Source organism: Castor canadensis, chromosome X (assembly GCF_047511655.1).
Source record: "Castor canadensis chromosome X, mCasCan1.hap1v2, whole genome shotgun sequence".
NCBI classification, from domain to species: domain Eukaryota; kingdom Metazoa; phylum Chordata; class Mammalia; order Rodentia; family Castoridae; genus Castor; species Castor canadensis.
The window spans coordinates 1,491,937-1,506,733 of record NC_133405.1 but is presented as its reverse complement, the minus strand read 5'-3'; the positions used below and the strand labels follow the sequence as shown (position 1 = coordinate 1,506,733).

Sequence of the window (14,797 nt, the reverse complement as noted above, 5' to 3'; positions counted from 1 at the left end):
CTAGCAACAGCTTTATTCTTTCTTACAAGAAATGCCACCAGCACAGGGCAAAATAACGGCCCCATGTTGATGACATGCAGCAGACCAGCTTTGCTCCTAAACTTACTGGAGCAACAGGCTTCTTACCAATGTCCAGGGTCCAGAGGTCTCCCAGCCTGCAGCCACTCATCCCTCCATAGATCACCAACTTGGATTTCTTGTTGTCTTTTTCAGTGTAGACCACAGCAGTATGGGACTCCCGTGGTGGGGGCAGGACCCCATAAGTGATGGGGATGTCCCAGGCTACCACTCCGGAGCCTGGCCGTAATTCCAGGATATATAAGTCATTCAGGTACCTAATGAAGAAAGACCAGTTACGGTAAAGCCTTGTTTGCACATGCCAGAAACCTTCCTGGGCGTGACCACAGTGGCCTCCTTGAACATAAAGGGGCAAAGGCTGTGTGAACTCCAAGATCATCTTCTATTCTTGTTATAGAGGAAGGGGCTGCCGGAAGCTTCCAAGGGCGAGTCCAACTGGAGCAACAGGAGGAGGTGTATGAGGCCACAATGGCAGCCTCAAGTTCAGACCCAGCCCAGGCTCCTCCAGCCTGCTGTGTACACAATGCCAGGCATTATACAAGGGCCTCCTTGGAGCAAGAGGGGGACATCAGCTTGGGCCCACCTCCAGACAAAAAGGCCCCTTGGCCACAGGCCTTGGAAAATCCCCATAAGGAAACTTGCAGCCAGCAGAGGCTGAGAAAAGGTCTAAATTGGGTCTGAGGAACAGGGACCAGTCCAAGGCAAAACAAGCTTCTACCTCCTTGCCTGGGCCTCCTCCCACAAGGCCTCCTCAAGGTTTCAAATTTCAGAGCTGGAAAGCTTGTTAGAAGGCATTTAGTGCCACTCTCTCATTGACTAGCTAGCACAGGAGAGGAACATGGCTGCAGTGGGTTAGCTGGCACATTGGACTTTAGTATTCCAGTAAGCCCCGGGCAAGCAGACCCACCCTGGTGGAGTTCTACAGAGAAAAGGACAAAGCTCACCTCGGAATGTTGTTCTTGGGGTCCTCACTGTCGTTAGCCAGACCCCCAAACAGGTAGCATTTGTTGCCCACAAGGGAGAAGCTGTGCCCAAGCCGAGGACACGGAGGGGGCCCATTTTTGGGCGTCTTTGCTTTGAGTCTCTTCCACTCCCACCGGCTTGCCTGCAAAAGCAAGACTTGGTGATTGACTCCTAAGGTGAGAAGACCACCAGTTGGGGGTCTGGGGCAACTTGTGGCACAGAGTTGGCCTGGAGTGAAGGGAGCATATTGCTGGAACAAGTAGGTCCTATGACATTTGGGTCCTGCTTTCTCCTCTGAAGCTGAGCAGACACTTGAGTGGTTCCTTCCATTGCCTGGCTCATTTGTCTCAATCCCCCAAACCACTACCATGAGGAGTATTATGGGGGATCATGTGGGGCCCAAGTAGGTAGCACGAGAACCTAGGCCTGTGGCAAAGGCTGCTCCCAGGGGGCTCTATGCTGTTACCTGGAGCTCGTAGAGGTCGTTGCTGTATTTCCCATATTCCACCATCCCACCAAACACCAGCAGGCGAGTACCATCACACACGAAGCCATAAGCTGCACACCCAGGAGGGATGTCCCCTCTCACAGCTGGGATGAACCACTGGTTGGTTGCTGGAGGGGGGAAAAAAAAAGGGAGAAGTCAAAATACCTAGGAGCTTCTAGAATCCAAGCCCTCCATTATTCCTCAAGCCCTGTCCCCCATACCAGTCTTCAAACATAGCCAAAGAAAGGAGGGGCTAAGCATATTATCCTTTGGGAGCCCTATCACCCTACATATCTGGCCACTCTAGCCAAGTCAGGTGCCAGCGTCCTGGATTTCAGATCAACTGCCAGTCTTCAGACTGCTTTCATCAATGTCATTTCAGCAAGCAGGAAGTCACCAACCAAAATTCATTAGCTTCTAGAGATCTTGCTACTGACTTCCTTTCCCTACTGCTCACAGGATCATCAAAAACTTCTACACTCAAAATGTCCCTCTGGGGCCCCATGCTCCTCCTGCCCTGCAGGAGCCTATGTTTCTCTCCCTGCACCACATGGTCAAGACGGCCAGAGCCCACAGCCGCACCTGTGGGTGGTTGGGGAACCAGCGACTGCTGCAGGCCAATGCCTTTCCCTCCATGCAGGCAGCTGGCAGGCGGGGCTGGGGGAGGTACAGCCAGTCCCAGCTTGCTGGCTGGGGAGAGCTAAGAGACAAGAATCGGCCTATGCTCTGACCTGCCAGGCCTTGCTGCCTCTGCTTTGACTTCCCTGCAGCTCTGTCTCCTAGGTGATGGTCCTCAGGCTCTGTGGCAGCGCCAGTGCCCCTCCCCCCACCACCGCCCCGCCTACACCACTCCAGAACATTCTCAAGCCAGAGGTGGCAACCACAGTAAGAGCTTCTGTGATAGAAGCTTCTAAACAGACCCTCGTACTTCTAGCTGGTGGTGGAGTAGAGAGGACAGCAAGAAAGAGGGTGAATCAAACCCCAAGCACCACCTGGCTCCTCCAGGGCAGCATGAGACACAGCAGCCCAGCCTTCAGCTAAGATGGCACCATTCCCTATCCTATATGGTATCCTGCTCTTCCATCTAGGCTCCTGTGTCCCTCCACCCCCACTGGTGCCAGAGCTTCCCAGAAAGTGAAAGGGGAAAATGTCCTCTCCTCCCGTGCTACATTATTTAAAGGATATGCCCCTCACCCCTAAGGTCAGACAAAAACCTGTGTGCTCAAGTGGGTTTGGTGAGCTCTGAGTTGAGTGGGCTATGGAAAGGAGCTGAAGCTCTAGGGCAGCAGCTGTGTTGTGGCAAGGGCTTGAGAATCAAGACTGGTCCCCTAGGAGCTGAGTGGGAAGCCAGAATATTTCTGTAGAGAGGCACATAGACGCTTCTGTAGACCAGTCTAAGCTGCTCACTGCTCCTCAGCCTGATTTTCCACACAGGGCTGCTGGGATACTGTGCTAGAGTAAGAAATATATACCTGACTTGGGAGACCAAAAGTGTTGTGAAAGTAGCAAAGAAGAATAATGGTTTTCTCCTTATTCAGATGCATCTGAGAAAGGGGACCGAGCCATTACTTTCTGAATAACTCAAGACCTACACTGCCAGTCACAAGGCTCCACAGGCAGCAAGTGGCAACCGTGTCCTGCAGTCTTGTCTGAGTCTAGCTCTCCTCACCTAGCTCCACAGGTGCATTTGGAACAGCTGCTGGGCTCCTCAGTGGTTTAGCTGAGTCACTGAGACTACAGACTGCCTAGCACCCACCCTCTCTGCCATCTTCCTGAAGGAGAAGTGCAGCATTTGTACTGCCTGTGCACATGACCATAGGCACGCATGCACACATGCCCAGATGCCATCTCTCTTGTCTCTTTCTCATTCCTAGTACAAACACAAACCAAGAAAAGCAAGAACTTGCAATGCCAGAGTTTGCAACGCAAATCAACCTTGCACAAATTGGGAGAGATGGCCTCACACAATCCATGGAAGGAGTTTCATCCGTGTTACCAGGATAAAAGCCAAAAGAAGCCTCTGAGGCTCCCTCAGGTCAGCTCTCTCAGTCAATAAAGGAAGACAGTCCAGGAAGGGAAATGACTCACCTGAGGTTCCAGAGTAAATCATAGAGACAAAAACCTGATCACTCAGTGACTGAAAATGATCTGTACGTGCTCACCTAAGGGTTTCACTTATGGGCCAGCTACCATCGCACATAAGGACACCTTTGTGACATAGCCCATAGCCATGGAGCCACCAGTCAAGGTTTAGGACGAAAGCTAAACGACAAACATGATCAGCTCAGTTTTCCTATCATGCTCTGATCACTGACCCAGCTGGCCTGGCTAGAAGTGACCTGAGCCTCCGAATCATCAGCTCCTTCTATTGACCCAAGAGGTGTGGATCTGGTTCTAGAATATTCCAGGCAAGGCAGAGGCCCTCCCCAATCCCCACCAAGAGAGTCTGTTGGGGAGTGCAGTTCCTACTATGGAGATAACTCTGCTTCTCCTCATTTCACCCACGAGTCCCATTCCGCCCCCTGAAAGAACACAAGCAAGTGAGCTTTTCTCTCTTCTGTCTTTTAAACCCAACAGCTGCTCTCAGTCGCCCCTCAATCACCTGTGTGTGTGTGTGGGGGGGTACTGTGTAACTAGTCCCTAGGCCCCTCATTCTGGATATGCCCTGACATGTCACTGCCCTCCAGGCTGTCTGTTATCAGAGGGGAATTCTGGGGAAAGTAGGCCACCCACTTGCTGGATCCCGAGCAAGACAAACACCCTCCATCTTCCCTTTCCTCAGCAAGACTAAAGCCTGACTTCTGTTTCATAAACCCTGCCACCCCTCTTCATAAGTTGCCAACTCCATTTGTACTTGCTACTGTCCTGTTACCACCTAGAAAGTGACTCCCATGAAGCAGGGCAACAAAGTTCAAGGAGTCTGCTTCCTTTTTGTTCAATCTGTCACATCAAAGCATTTCCGGTGTGGCAGGCCCCTTGCTGGGAGGCAGAGGAGCTGCCTCCTATTTCCCATCTGGTAGGAAGGCTGTGAACCCTCCTTCAGTGATGGGAAGCACACCTGGCACAGTGTGGGGGGGGGGAGGAAGACCCTTGGGAGCAGAATAAGGGTGATGGAGGACATGACTGGAAAGAACCTCTCTCAGAAGATGTAATATTTGAACCAGGCCTTGTAGGGTGAACAGGATTTCCTGACAAACCAAACTAGTGGGGCCAATCAGGAAGTGACTGCAAGAGCCTAGTAAAAAGTGAGGAGGGCCTGGAATGGAAGAGAAACAGAAATGACACCAGTTTGACTTAGTGACCAATTACATACAAGAACAGAGGAAAAGGGAGGCGCTTCTAAGGTGGTGGCCTGCAGACTGTTAACTGAAGTAGGGGAGAGTCCCCATGAAGATCTGTGCTCCTACTCAATTGGTACAGTGACCCCAGACCTGCCACTTCTCTAGGGCACCAATTTCCTCAGCTGCAGAAACGAGTAAGTCCCACTAGACTTCTTCCAAAGTTCCTCCCAAAGAATCTGACACTGAAGAATCACTGAAGCAGCCTGGTGAGCACCCCACACACAGCAGCACCTGACCCTGACAGGCTCGGAATTCTTTGGTTCTGGCTAATCTGCTTTGCCTCATGGAAATAAAATTCCCTGAGAACAAGGACAAAAGCCACCTTAAGACCTATCAAAGGCCAATCAAGGATCCCTCAGTCCCTACGGTGACTGCCAACAAAGAGGAAGGCCATGTGCTCACTCTCTCTCACACACTCACATCCGCTTCACATACATAAACTTCACTGATGCCCCTGGTTACCCCCAGATTGCAGAGCTACCAAGACAGCAAAGTATGAACACCCCCTGCAGGCTTGTGGTTTTAGCAAAGAGGAATGCTTCTAGACAGGTCTACTCTTCAAAGGGGCAAGTCTTTTCGAGGACTGATCCTGCAGAAGGAAAGTGCTAGAGAGTAGAAAAATGAGAATATGTTCTGGTCTCTTTGGAAACAAAACCAAGGTAAGCAGGAGAGGCTGTTGTTGGGAAGGATGGGCAGCCAGGGCAGCACCAGAACCTGCTAGAACTCTGGGTCACCAAGTGCTATGCATATCCCCAGCCCTTCAAAATAATGGGCACACATTGGCTGAGAGCAGGGAGCTGGGTCTGCAATTGCTTTCTCAAGAAGTCACCTGAGGAATCGATGGTGACAATTTCTAAACTGCTACCCTGGAAGATCCCAGGGCTTTGCTGTAAGCAACCCTTTAGAAGGTTAGCTTCCCTCTAACACCCAACCTATTCTTGCGGATTGGTAACGAATTAATTCCAAAGTGGTCAATTCATTTTAATAAACTAATGAATATGCAGAGGCCCCAGGGAGCCAAGGCAGCAGCCTGCAGTGGACTTTGGAGCTGACTGTAATTAGGCCCCTGCCCTACTTTCTAAAATTGCATTTCCCTGCCAGGGAGCTTGCTCCAGGCTTTAGAAAAAAAGTCAGTCCAAGGAGTGGAGAAGGTGCTGTTCATGGCAAGGCATCTCTAAAAACCCTATCAACTGAAAAGTTGCACCCCTGCTCTTGGCCTTAGCTTACTAGGCTAATTCCTGCTACCGCAGCTGCCCAGGCTGGAGTGAGCACCAGCGATCCCTTCTCCCCCGCTTCCCCCCTTCCCCCCCCCCCCCCCCCCCCCCCCCCCCCCGTTCTGTGAGGGCCAAGAGAAAAGTCCTGCTCCCTGGAGGCCACAGGTGCTGAGAGACCAGGAAGGCAAAGGGTAACCAGCAACCTGCCAGCCTTTCAAAGTCAACTTGGTGGGGGGAAGTAACCCCAGAGGTGCTCAGGCCTGCTTGCACTCTCCACCCGGAGGGAGGAGCTTTCAGCCAGAGCCCAGTTCCAACCCTCCAGTTCCACAAACCACCCCAAACCTCCCTCTCTCACTGCCTGCTAACAGCTTCCCAGCCCCAGAGCAAGGAAGTGACTGGGGCCAGTAAAAAGAACAACAGCCTTGCTGCTACACCCTTACAGCCCACCATCAAAGCCAAGAGGAGGTTCCTGGGACCGACCATCAGAACCCTGAGAGTCGGACAGTCATGGGCGAAGGGGCAAAAGAGTTGGCAGGTGTTGATGGCCAAGGAGACAGTGCTGCAAGACACAGGCTTCCAGAGGCCCTCCACCGGAACCAGGGCTCTCTCCTGCCACTGCTGCAGTCTTCCAGGCTCTCTCTCCAAGACAGAACTGACACACACCTCCCAGCCTCAAGGAGACTGCTGACCTTTCTTTCAGGGCAAGGAGCGGATCCTGTGGGTCAGCAAGCAGTCAACAGGCAACTCCGGCCCATCCTTGTGCTAGCTGTGCCAAAAGAGCCAAGAGACTACCACAGGGGAGGGATGCGACAAAGCTGTGGTGGAAAGCAGCTGGTTTTCTGCCCTAGAGACCCAGCAAGGCGACCGGGCAAGGGACAACATGTGGTCCCACAAGGGAGTGGGCAGAAGCCAACCGGTGTATCAGCCGTACCTGCAGACAGAGCGAGGCACCTCCCAATTAATAACGGCTTGAGCTTGGGGGGGGGGGCAGAAGGGGTGAAGACCCTCCCCCCCCCCAAATCTCACAGGAGAGGAAGAGGGGAGGCACAGTAGCCAGCTGTGGGGAAACGAAATCATCTCGTGAACTGAAGGCACCAAATTAGGAAAAGAGGCAAAACAACAAAAAACCTGCAGAAGTAGATGCCAAAGAGGGAGGCCGTACAGCCACCCATGCAACGGGCCCTGCAAGACTCCAGCAGCGTAACCTGGGAAGTGGTTACCAAGCTCCAGGTTGGATCAGACTGTTAAGCTCCAGCCGTTAACGGTGCTTCCCTCCTTTTTCCTACAGACAGAACTGCTCTGATCCGTAATCTACAAACTGTCTTTTCTCCCGAATGGGCATGGGCACTAGGGATGAGGAAGAGCGGAGTGATCTAGGGGAGGGAGCATCCGCCTGCGCCAGCCCCAGCCCCAGCAGGGTAATGGTGTACGTCTGAAGTCACCATCGGTGGCGACACCCCCACCCCTCCCCCCTCCCCAGTTGGACTACAGCGCTACTCGCAAGTAAAGAGAAGCAACGTTCAAATACAAGAGTCCGGGGGTGTGAGAACGGGGGAGATGACCAGAGAAAAGCAGAGAAGGCAGGCAGGGCGAAGGGAAGAAGAAAGCCGATGAGCGGCGAGAGAGGGAGGGTGGAAGGAGGGGGAACAAGGGAAGAGAGGAGGGAGGACAGGAAGAGGGAGGAGGGACGGGAGGAGGGGAAGACGGGGAGGGAGGAAAGAGGAGGGAGGAGATGGAGGGAAGGATCTGAGGACCCAGCGGGCTTTGCACTCACCCGTGTTGTACACGTGCAGTTCGTCCACTATCCCTTCGTTGCCGCCGCCGAACACCACGATGAGCTCCTTGATGGCCACGGCGCGGTGGCCGTGGCGGGGTCGGGGCACCGGACCCGACCAGCCCACCACTCGCTTCCAGCGGGGCTGCAGGAGCACCGCGGGCGAGTTGGCGGGCGACACGGCCGAAGCCATAGTTCCGGGAAAGGGTGCGATGGGAAGAAGTCACCAAGCGGGAAGGGAGACCCTCAATTTCTCACACACACCCCCTTTCGTCTAAGGCAGCTCTCACGGAGAAGCGGTTCCTCACACAGCGGTGGACGACTCCATGGAGGCCGCCATCTTAACTACCCTCCTTCCCTCTGGCTCTTCCCCTTCTTCTTGCTCACCCCGTCTCTTCAAGAGCTTCCCGAAACTGTCGAGCACCTAGGCCTGAGAAGTTGAAGGCCACTGAGTCCCGCCGCCCCGACTATTTGCCCGGCTACTCCCGCTTACAAGCTCGGGCGGGAGGCTCTGGGAGCCGCCATCTTGAGCCGCCTCTCTCTCCTCCCTTCCTCAGTCGTAGCCCTCCCCCGCCGGAAATGGCGGAGCCCCGGCCCGGTTCCCACACCCCCAAGTCCCTAGCACTGGTCGGCTTCCGGGGCGGGTGGAAAGGAGCCACAAGCGCCGCGGTCGTCCCAGCCCCGCCGGCGCTCAAACCACAATTGTGGGAGCCGCCATCTTGAGCCCGTCCCGCTTCCCCGCCCAGCGATTAGTACAGCAGCCGCTCCCGAAACAGCCTCGACAGTCCTAAAGAATGGAGGCGCGTCAGAGGCCGGTGAAACCGGCTCGAACTCTCGGGGGCTGCTCGGGAGCCCGCGCCGTACAGTTCGTGAGGTCTCGCACCTCTCCCTTGAGTCCGCCTCTGCTGCTCAGGCTTCGCCTGCCGCCCTGGGAGCCGCCATCTTGAGACTAGCTCCCCCTTCCCCCCTATTCTCTTCCTCCTGGGTCAGTTCTTCCACTGCAAACGAAACGCAAGGCAGCGTCCAATCCTTGCTTCCCTCCTTATGACTCCTTCCCACAGGAGCCGCTCCAAAGAGCCAGAGTTAGGCCCCGGAGTGGCAACTGTACGGCAGAAAAAGCGGTAACGGCAGGGCGCTCATGCCTCCTCCCTGGGAGCCGCCATCTTGTGTGAAGAAGTAACAACTAAACATGGCGGCGGCGGTCGGGCGAGGGGGCGGGGCTTATGACGTCACCGCTCCCCCGCCCGCGCACGGCTACGCCTCTGGCCTCAAACGGCTTAAAGGACCCCTCCACTGCCTTGAGACTGGGAAGCCGGTGCAGATACGCAGTCGGCTGCAGCTGGGCCCGAGTCAGGTGCAGACGCTCCCCGCCCTACGGCCCCCCCGCCCCATGCGCGCCTCCACGCCTCCGCCCTGGGAGCCGCCATCTTGCCACTTCCCCTCGCCCGGCCGTCCGCGGGCGTCAATAGCGACTTTCAGCACAAAACAAAGATGGCGGCGGCGTCTGGGAAAGCCCGGATGAGAATACTAACTCCCTCAGACGCGCTCAGCCCCGCCCCCCCTGGGAACAGTGTCCCGGGTCGATTAAGGAACACATGCCCGAGGAGTGGCCTTTAACTAGCAGTGGGACATGGGCACGTGTTAAGGGTAGCAAAGGAGACACTGCAGTTGTGCCTGCAGTGGGAAGCAGCCGTTTCCCCGCCCCGTACATTGGGAGCCGGGGGCGGGTCAAGAGTGGGCGGTGATACAGCTGAGCGCACGGCGCACAGGGGCGGAGCCGCTGCCAGCTCCCAGGCTCCCAGGCTCCCAGGCTCGGGAGCTCCGCCCCCGGGCGCGGGCGCTGCCGCCGCCGCCGCTGCCGCCGCCGCCGCCGCCGCCGCCGCCGTCGCCCGCGCCCAAGCAAATAGAGCCAGGCCGCGCGCCCACAGGCCTCCGTCCCAGCCCTGCCGGCCGCAGGGCGGGCAGGCGGACCGAGGGCTGCCAGCCGGGAGGGCGAGCCGACGGGCGCGGGAGCGGCCCGCGTCACTCGCGTCATTCGCGTCATTCGCGTCATCCTGCTCCGCCTGCTTCCCAGGGCTCCATACCCCGCCCCATGCGCAGGCGCAGGGCTGCTTTTCGGGTCCGCCCTTTTTCTCGATTTGAATTTGTCCCAACCTAGCGAGAGAGGCAAAAATACCCGGATGGCGATCCCTGGCCTTTTCGCGCCAATACTGTGAGTTCTCACAACAACCTTGAAAGGTGGGTACTGGCATCACCCCCATGATTCAAGTCTTCCAGGAGGCCGCCTGGGCACTGCGATGTCATCACTGCTACATGTAGGCTGTAGCACAGGTGTCCTAAGCATGTGTCCTAGAGCCTGGAATGCGAACAGATGATGACTTCTTCACCTTAGTTCGTCTGTCATTTTTATTTTCACTAACCTCTAGTCGAATTTGGCATTTCCTGAAATTACAAATGTGAGAAACAGCACAGAGCATTAGCTCTGTGACTTTGTCACCAAAGGAAATGGACAGATCATTTCAGGTCCTTTAGCTTATTTTTGTAGCAGTCTAAAAATTAAACCAAATTGCAACATCTAATAACGGGCTGAATAATTACTAATTTGAAGTTACTCTATTCAGCCTAGAGTCAGATCTCTAATTTAGCATGTTAGTAAAGAAGCACATATATTACCTTATCCTTTTTCAAAAATACTGTAATCTTTTTACATATTAAATTTATTTGGCAATTCTCTATGTTTTAGTTTTGCGATTAGAAGCATTTACTTGAGAAAGGCCAAAGAGGCCTGTGGCACAGTCAAAGGATAAGAGCCCCTGCATATATGGCTGTGCCACCAACTGTCCTATGTGGCCTTGGTCATTCACCACCTCTCTAGCTCCAAACCCTCCCCTGAAAAGTAAGGAAGCAGAGGGGCTGTTTTACCAGGGTGTTGCCTGAATTCAGTGTGTATCTTCCCCCCAAATTCAGAACTACTGTAGTTGTTCTACGCTGCTTTGTGCTTACAAGTGGCTCAGGTCTTCCTCACCTGCTGTGGGCATCTCATGTCCCAAAATCTGCAGCAAGACAACAAAGGAGGGTCTTGGGGGCACAAGAAACAGTTGTCATAAATGCTGCGACAAAGAAGCTACCTGGAGGCAGCAGTGGCTGTTGCTTAACTGCATACAGCCACAGGAAGCAGGAGAGTCTAAGGAACATTTGTTTGGTGGAGAAAGCCCCTTAGCTGGGAGATTGTCATATTTAGCTGGACGTGACACACACCTATAATTCCAGCATTGGGGAGGCTGAGGCAGGAGCATCTCAAGTTTGAGGCCAGCCTGGGCTACACAGTGAGACCCTGTCTCAAAAAAAAAAGGATGTCACAATCAATCAGTTTGTAGGACTTTCCCAAAAGACTGCAGACCCAAGGACCAGTGCTGTTGAACCATCTGCCTTTAGAAGCCAGGTGCCAGGGGAAGCTGTGAAGAAGTGCATGTCACTTTCAGCTTGGACTCAGGTGGACTCTGCCCCTCTAGCAGGAAAGAAGAGTTGCTCTCCACACCCTTCCTGGAGTGCCTCCTCTGTCAAGTTGACGGTGTTTGACTCCTGTCCCCTGCTTGCGAGCAGACAGGAAAGTCAGGCTAGTTTGGGCACCATGGGGTCCCAGATGGGGGCAGGGAAGGACCTAGAGACACAAGGTTGTGCTTCAGCTTATGTCCCAGTTGGAGTCAGGAGCCATATGGAGAAGTGTTTGGTGAGAAATGACAGAAGTTGGTGTCAGCAGGGCAGAGGCAGTGAGTAGGCACAGAGGGCACAGGGCTTCTAGAACTAGTCTTGCTGTGGCTGGAAGACACAGTTGGCCCCACGGAGTTTATAGGGCTAAATGTGGTTGGCCAAGAGTCTGGAGCCTAGTCCAGGAGTACTTGAGAAAGATGCTGAGGGCCCATTGTGTGCAGACCATATTAGTGGTAGCTTGGTGGTGAGAAACACAGGGCAGAGTGGCCCTCAGACCTGGAGGCTCCTTAGCTGGGGAGAAGGGAGGGGATGAGTCCAGGGTGCCTCATGCTGAGTAGCAGGGAGATCTAGATTCTGGGTGAGGGCTTCAGTAACTTGGTGGAAATGATGAGTTTGACAGGACAAACTGGATTTGGTGGGCCTTACCACAGACTCCCAAGAAAGCTTAGCCTGAGGCCCAGCAGGCCTGTCCCCCAAAGGATCCAGATAGGCCCACAGGACTTGCCTGACAAGCAAAAGAGCAAATAGGAGTGGGGAAAGTGTAAGGTGTGGCTTTGTGTTTTAATGTAGTTTAGTGAAACTTGAGCAGGTGGAGGGGAGCAAACATTCAGACCCTGCTCTACCATTTTGGGGCCTAAACAGCAGGAGGGAAGGTAGACATTGTGCATCAGAAATACATAGTACTTGGGATAGAGGTGTGGCTCAAATGGTAGAGCTCCAGCCTCGAAAGTGCAAAGCTCTGAGTTCAAACCCCAGTACTGCCAAAAAAACCCAGCACTCACCAGACATGGCAGTGCGTGGCTATAATCCCAGCACTCAGGAGGCTGAGGCAGGAGGATTGAGAATTTGAGACCAGCTGGGCTACATACTGAGATCCTGCCTCAAAATGAAACAACAGAAAATACAAGGAACTAAGGGATCTACATATAAAAACATGCGGCTGGCATTACATCCCAGTAGTAGAGCACTTGCCTATATGCATGATGTGCTGGGTTCCATCCCCAGCACCTCAACAAAAAAAGGAAAAGAAAAGAGAACCAGTTGCATGCACACAGCCACTCTGTGGGGAAGGTACTGTTAGTTTCCACACTTTGTAGGTGAGCAAGCTGAGGCCTAGAATGGTTCTGGCCCAAGGTCACGTGGCTAATAAAGTAGGAAGGCAGACAGTCTAGTATCAGAGTAAGGGGAACTTGAGGGCCTTCCTTCTCTCTTTCTCCCATGTCTGCCTGTCCGCCCTCTTGGCTCTGAGTCATTTTCAGAGTTTTGAACCTTTTCTTACTTCAGTGTTGATACATTTCTCGGTGGTGGTACATGTAATCCATTCAAACTCAGAGGATTGTGACTTCAAGGCTAGCCTGGGCTATATAGCAAGACCCTGTCTCAAAAAAATAATTAAATTAATATATTTCACTACTGTTAAGCTAACTCACATCACAACTGGCACCAAAGCACTTAACAGTGATACTTACCATCTGCCTGGTCCTGTGACTGCAGGATAGTTGGTTAAAGAGAGCTTTGGGGTGAACTGGAAACTTCCAAATGCAGTGACTGTAAAAGAACTATGAGCAGGATTTTTCTAAATGTAGGTGAAAGAAGAGCAGTGTAAGAGCCAAGAAGCCCCTGGGCAACAGAGGCTTCTAGAGGCCGTTAGCAAAAGGTGGGTACTGTGTCACTTTTATTTACTCTTTCTGATGAAAACTGTTGGTGGATTCTGAGGCTGAGAATCAGGAACATGGAGGCTCTTTTTTGGATGTTTTTTTTTTCTAACCACATTCTTTTTGTAACCACAAAGGAAAAAGGCAGACCAGTCCTCCCCTCGTGCCAGCCAATCAGGAGGACTCCTGCTTCCCTCCACCCTGCTGCTGCCACTCTGGGGCAAGGTCACAGCATCTGCGTCGGAAATCACAGGGACTTCTTCCTGCTGGCTCAGCTGGGAGGCCGAGGAGTGCTTTGCAAAGGCTGTTTATCAGAATTTTGGATAAGGGTGAAAACTGCCCCTCTTTTAACGCTCTCTGCCCCAGGCATATTGAGGGTTCTGTGTGAAACCTGAGTCGGGACAGGCCTTCTTCCGTGTGGTAGTGGCCAGCTGCCTGTGTGTGGCCACCATCTACACAGGCATTTTTGAGGGCGTCTCCGTTCAAGTGGGTTATGAACACTATGCCGAAGCCCGGGTAGCTAGCCTGCCCGCTTTCCTCGCCACGCCGTTCAACTCACTCATTAACCTGGCCTACATGCTCCTGGGGACATACCGGCTGCGGAGAAATGCCAGCGTCCCAGGACGCCCCGCAGAGCTGCAGAGGGCTCCATACCTGAAGCATGTCTTTGCCAGCATGGCCCTGGTCTACGGTCCTGTTCAGTGGCTGCAGATCTGGACACAGACACGCTCCACTGCCATGCTTGACCAGTGGCTCACTTTACCCATCTTTGCCTGGCCAGTGCCTGGTGCCTCTCCTTAGACAGGGGCTGGCCACCCTGGTTGTTGCTCTGCATCGAGTGTCTGTCTCTGTCCAGTTTTGGCCTTGCCCTGCTGCACCTACAGGGGTCTGAGGTGGCACTGGGTGCTTATATTGTGGCGGCCATTGGGGAGCCCTGCACATCCACAGGCGGTACGGCAGCACCTCCTCAGCCACATGCCTTGGGTGTGCTCTCCTGCCTGGGCTTTGTGGTTCTCAAACTGTGTGACCACGCGCTCGCACAGTGGCGCCTTTCCAGCGCCTCACAGGCCACTTCTGGTCCAAGGTCTGTGATGTGCTCCAGTTCAACTTTGCATTTCTGTTTCTGACAAATTTAAACACTCACCCAAGACTCCATGCCAAGGAGAAGATGCACTAAGGTATGGGGAGAAGCTGCCTAGCCAGTGAGCCCCAACGCTGCAGTGGGCTATCTGGCTTCCATCGTCGGGTGAATTGTGCTCGCTGCGACTTACTCAGACAAAGCGAGACCTGGGTGCAGGGGACATGGGGCTTTGCAGACTGTTCTTGTAACTTTTCTGTAGTTTAAAATATTTCAAAAATAAAATACCGGGGGAAATGACCCCAAGAATTCCACAATGCTCATGGTTGGAGAGAGCTCATTGTCTGCACTATTTTCAGGGTGTTGGTTACAGGTGCACGCTGGTGACAGCTGGCCAGTGAGCGGGGCTAACACTGAGTGTTCCCAGAGGTGACTGTGTTCACACATGCCCAATAGACTGGTAAGAAATCACTTAACTCCCCGAGACACCTGGATT

General features: G+C 53.7%; 2 protein-coding genes across 7 annotated transcripts in view; one reads left to right on the top strand and one right to left on the bottom strand.

The window, feature by feature from the left end:
* The window catches only part of Hcfc1 (host cell factor C1), a 25,815-nt gene extending 16,657 nt beyond the window's left edge, over positions 1-9,158 (bottom strand). The window contains exons 1-5 of one of the 6 annotated variants that reach the window (XM_020187373.2): positions 8,741-9,158; positions 7,858-8,287; positions 1,508-1,656; positions 1,023-1,183; positions 127-335 (exon numbers count right to left, since the gene is read on the bottom strand). In XM_020187373.2, the coding sequence (XP_020042962.1) occupies positions 127-335; positions 1,023-1,183; positions 1,508-1,656; positions 7,858-8,050 (712 nt within the window). In that variant the 5' untranslated portion in view covers positions 8,051-8,287; positions 8,741-9,158. Of the gene's footprint in view, positions 1-126; positions 336-1,022; positions 1,184-1,507; positions 1,657-7,211; positions 7,505-7,857 lie in introns of those variants that run through there. The other 5 variants (XM_020187378.2, XM_074063731.1, XM_074063732.1 and 2 more) reach the window with 5 other exon arrangements.
* Tmem187 (transmembrane protein 187) lies at positions 9,047-14,797 on the top strand. The gene is given in 6 exon segments (XM_074063568.1): positions 9,047-9,308; positions 13,600-14,001; positions 14,004-14,150; positions 14,153-14,198; positions 14,200-14,270; positions 14,273-14,797. Coding segments are annotated over 6 exon segments (1,056 nt in total). The 3' UTR covers positions 14,401-14,797.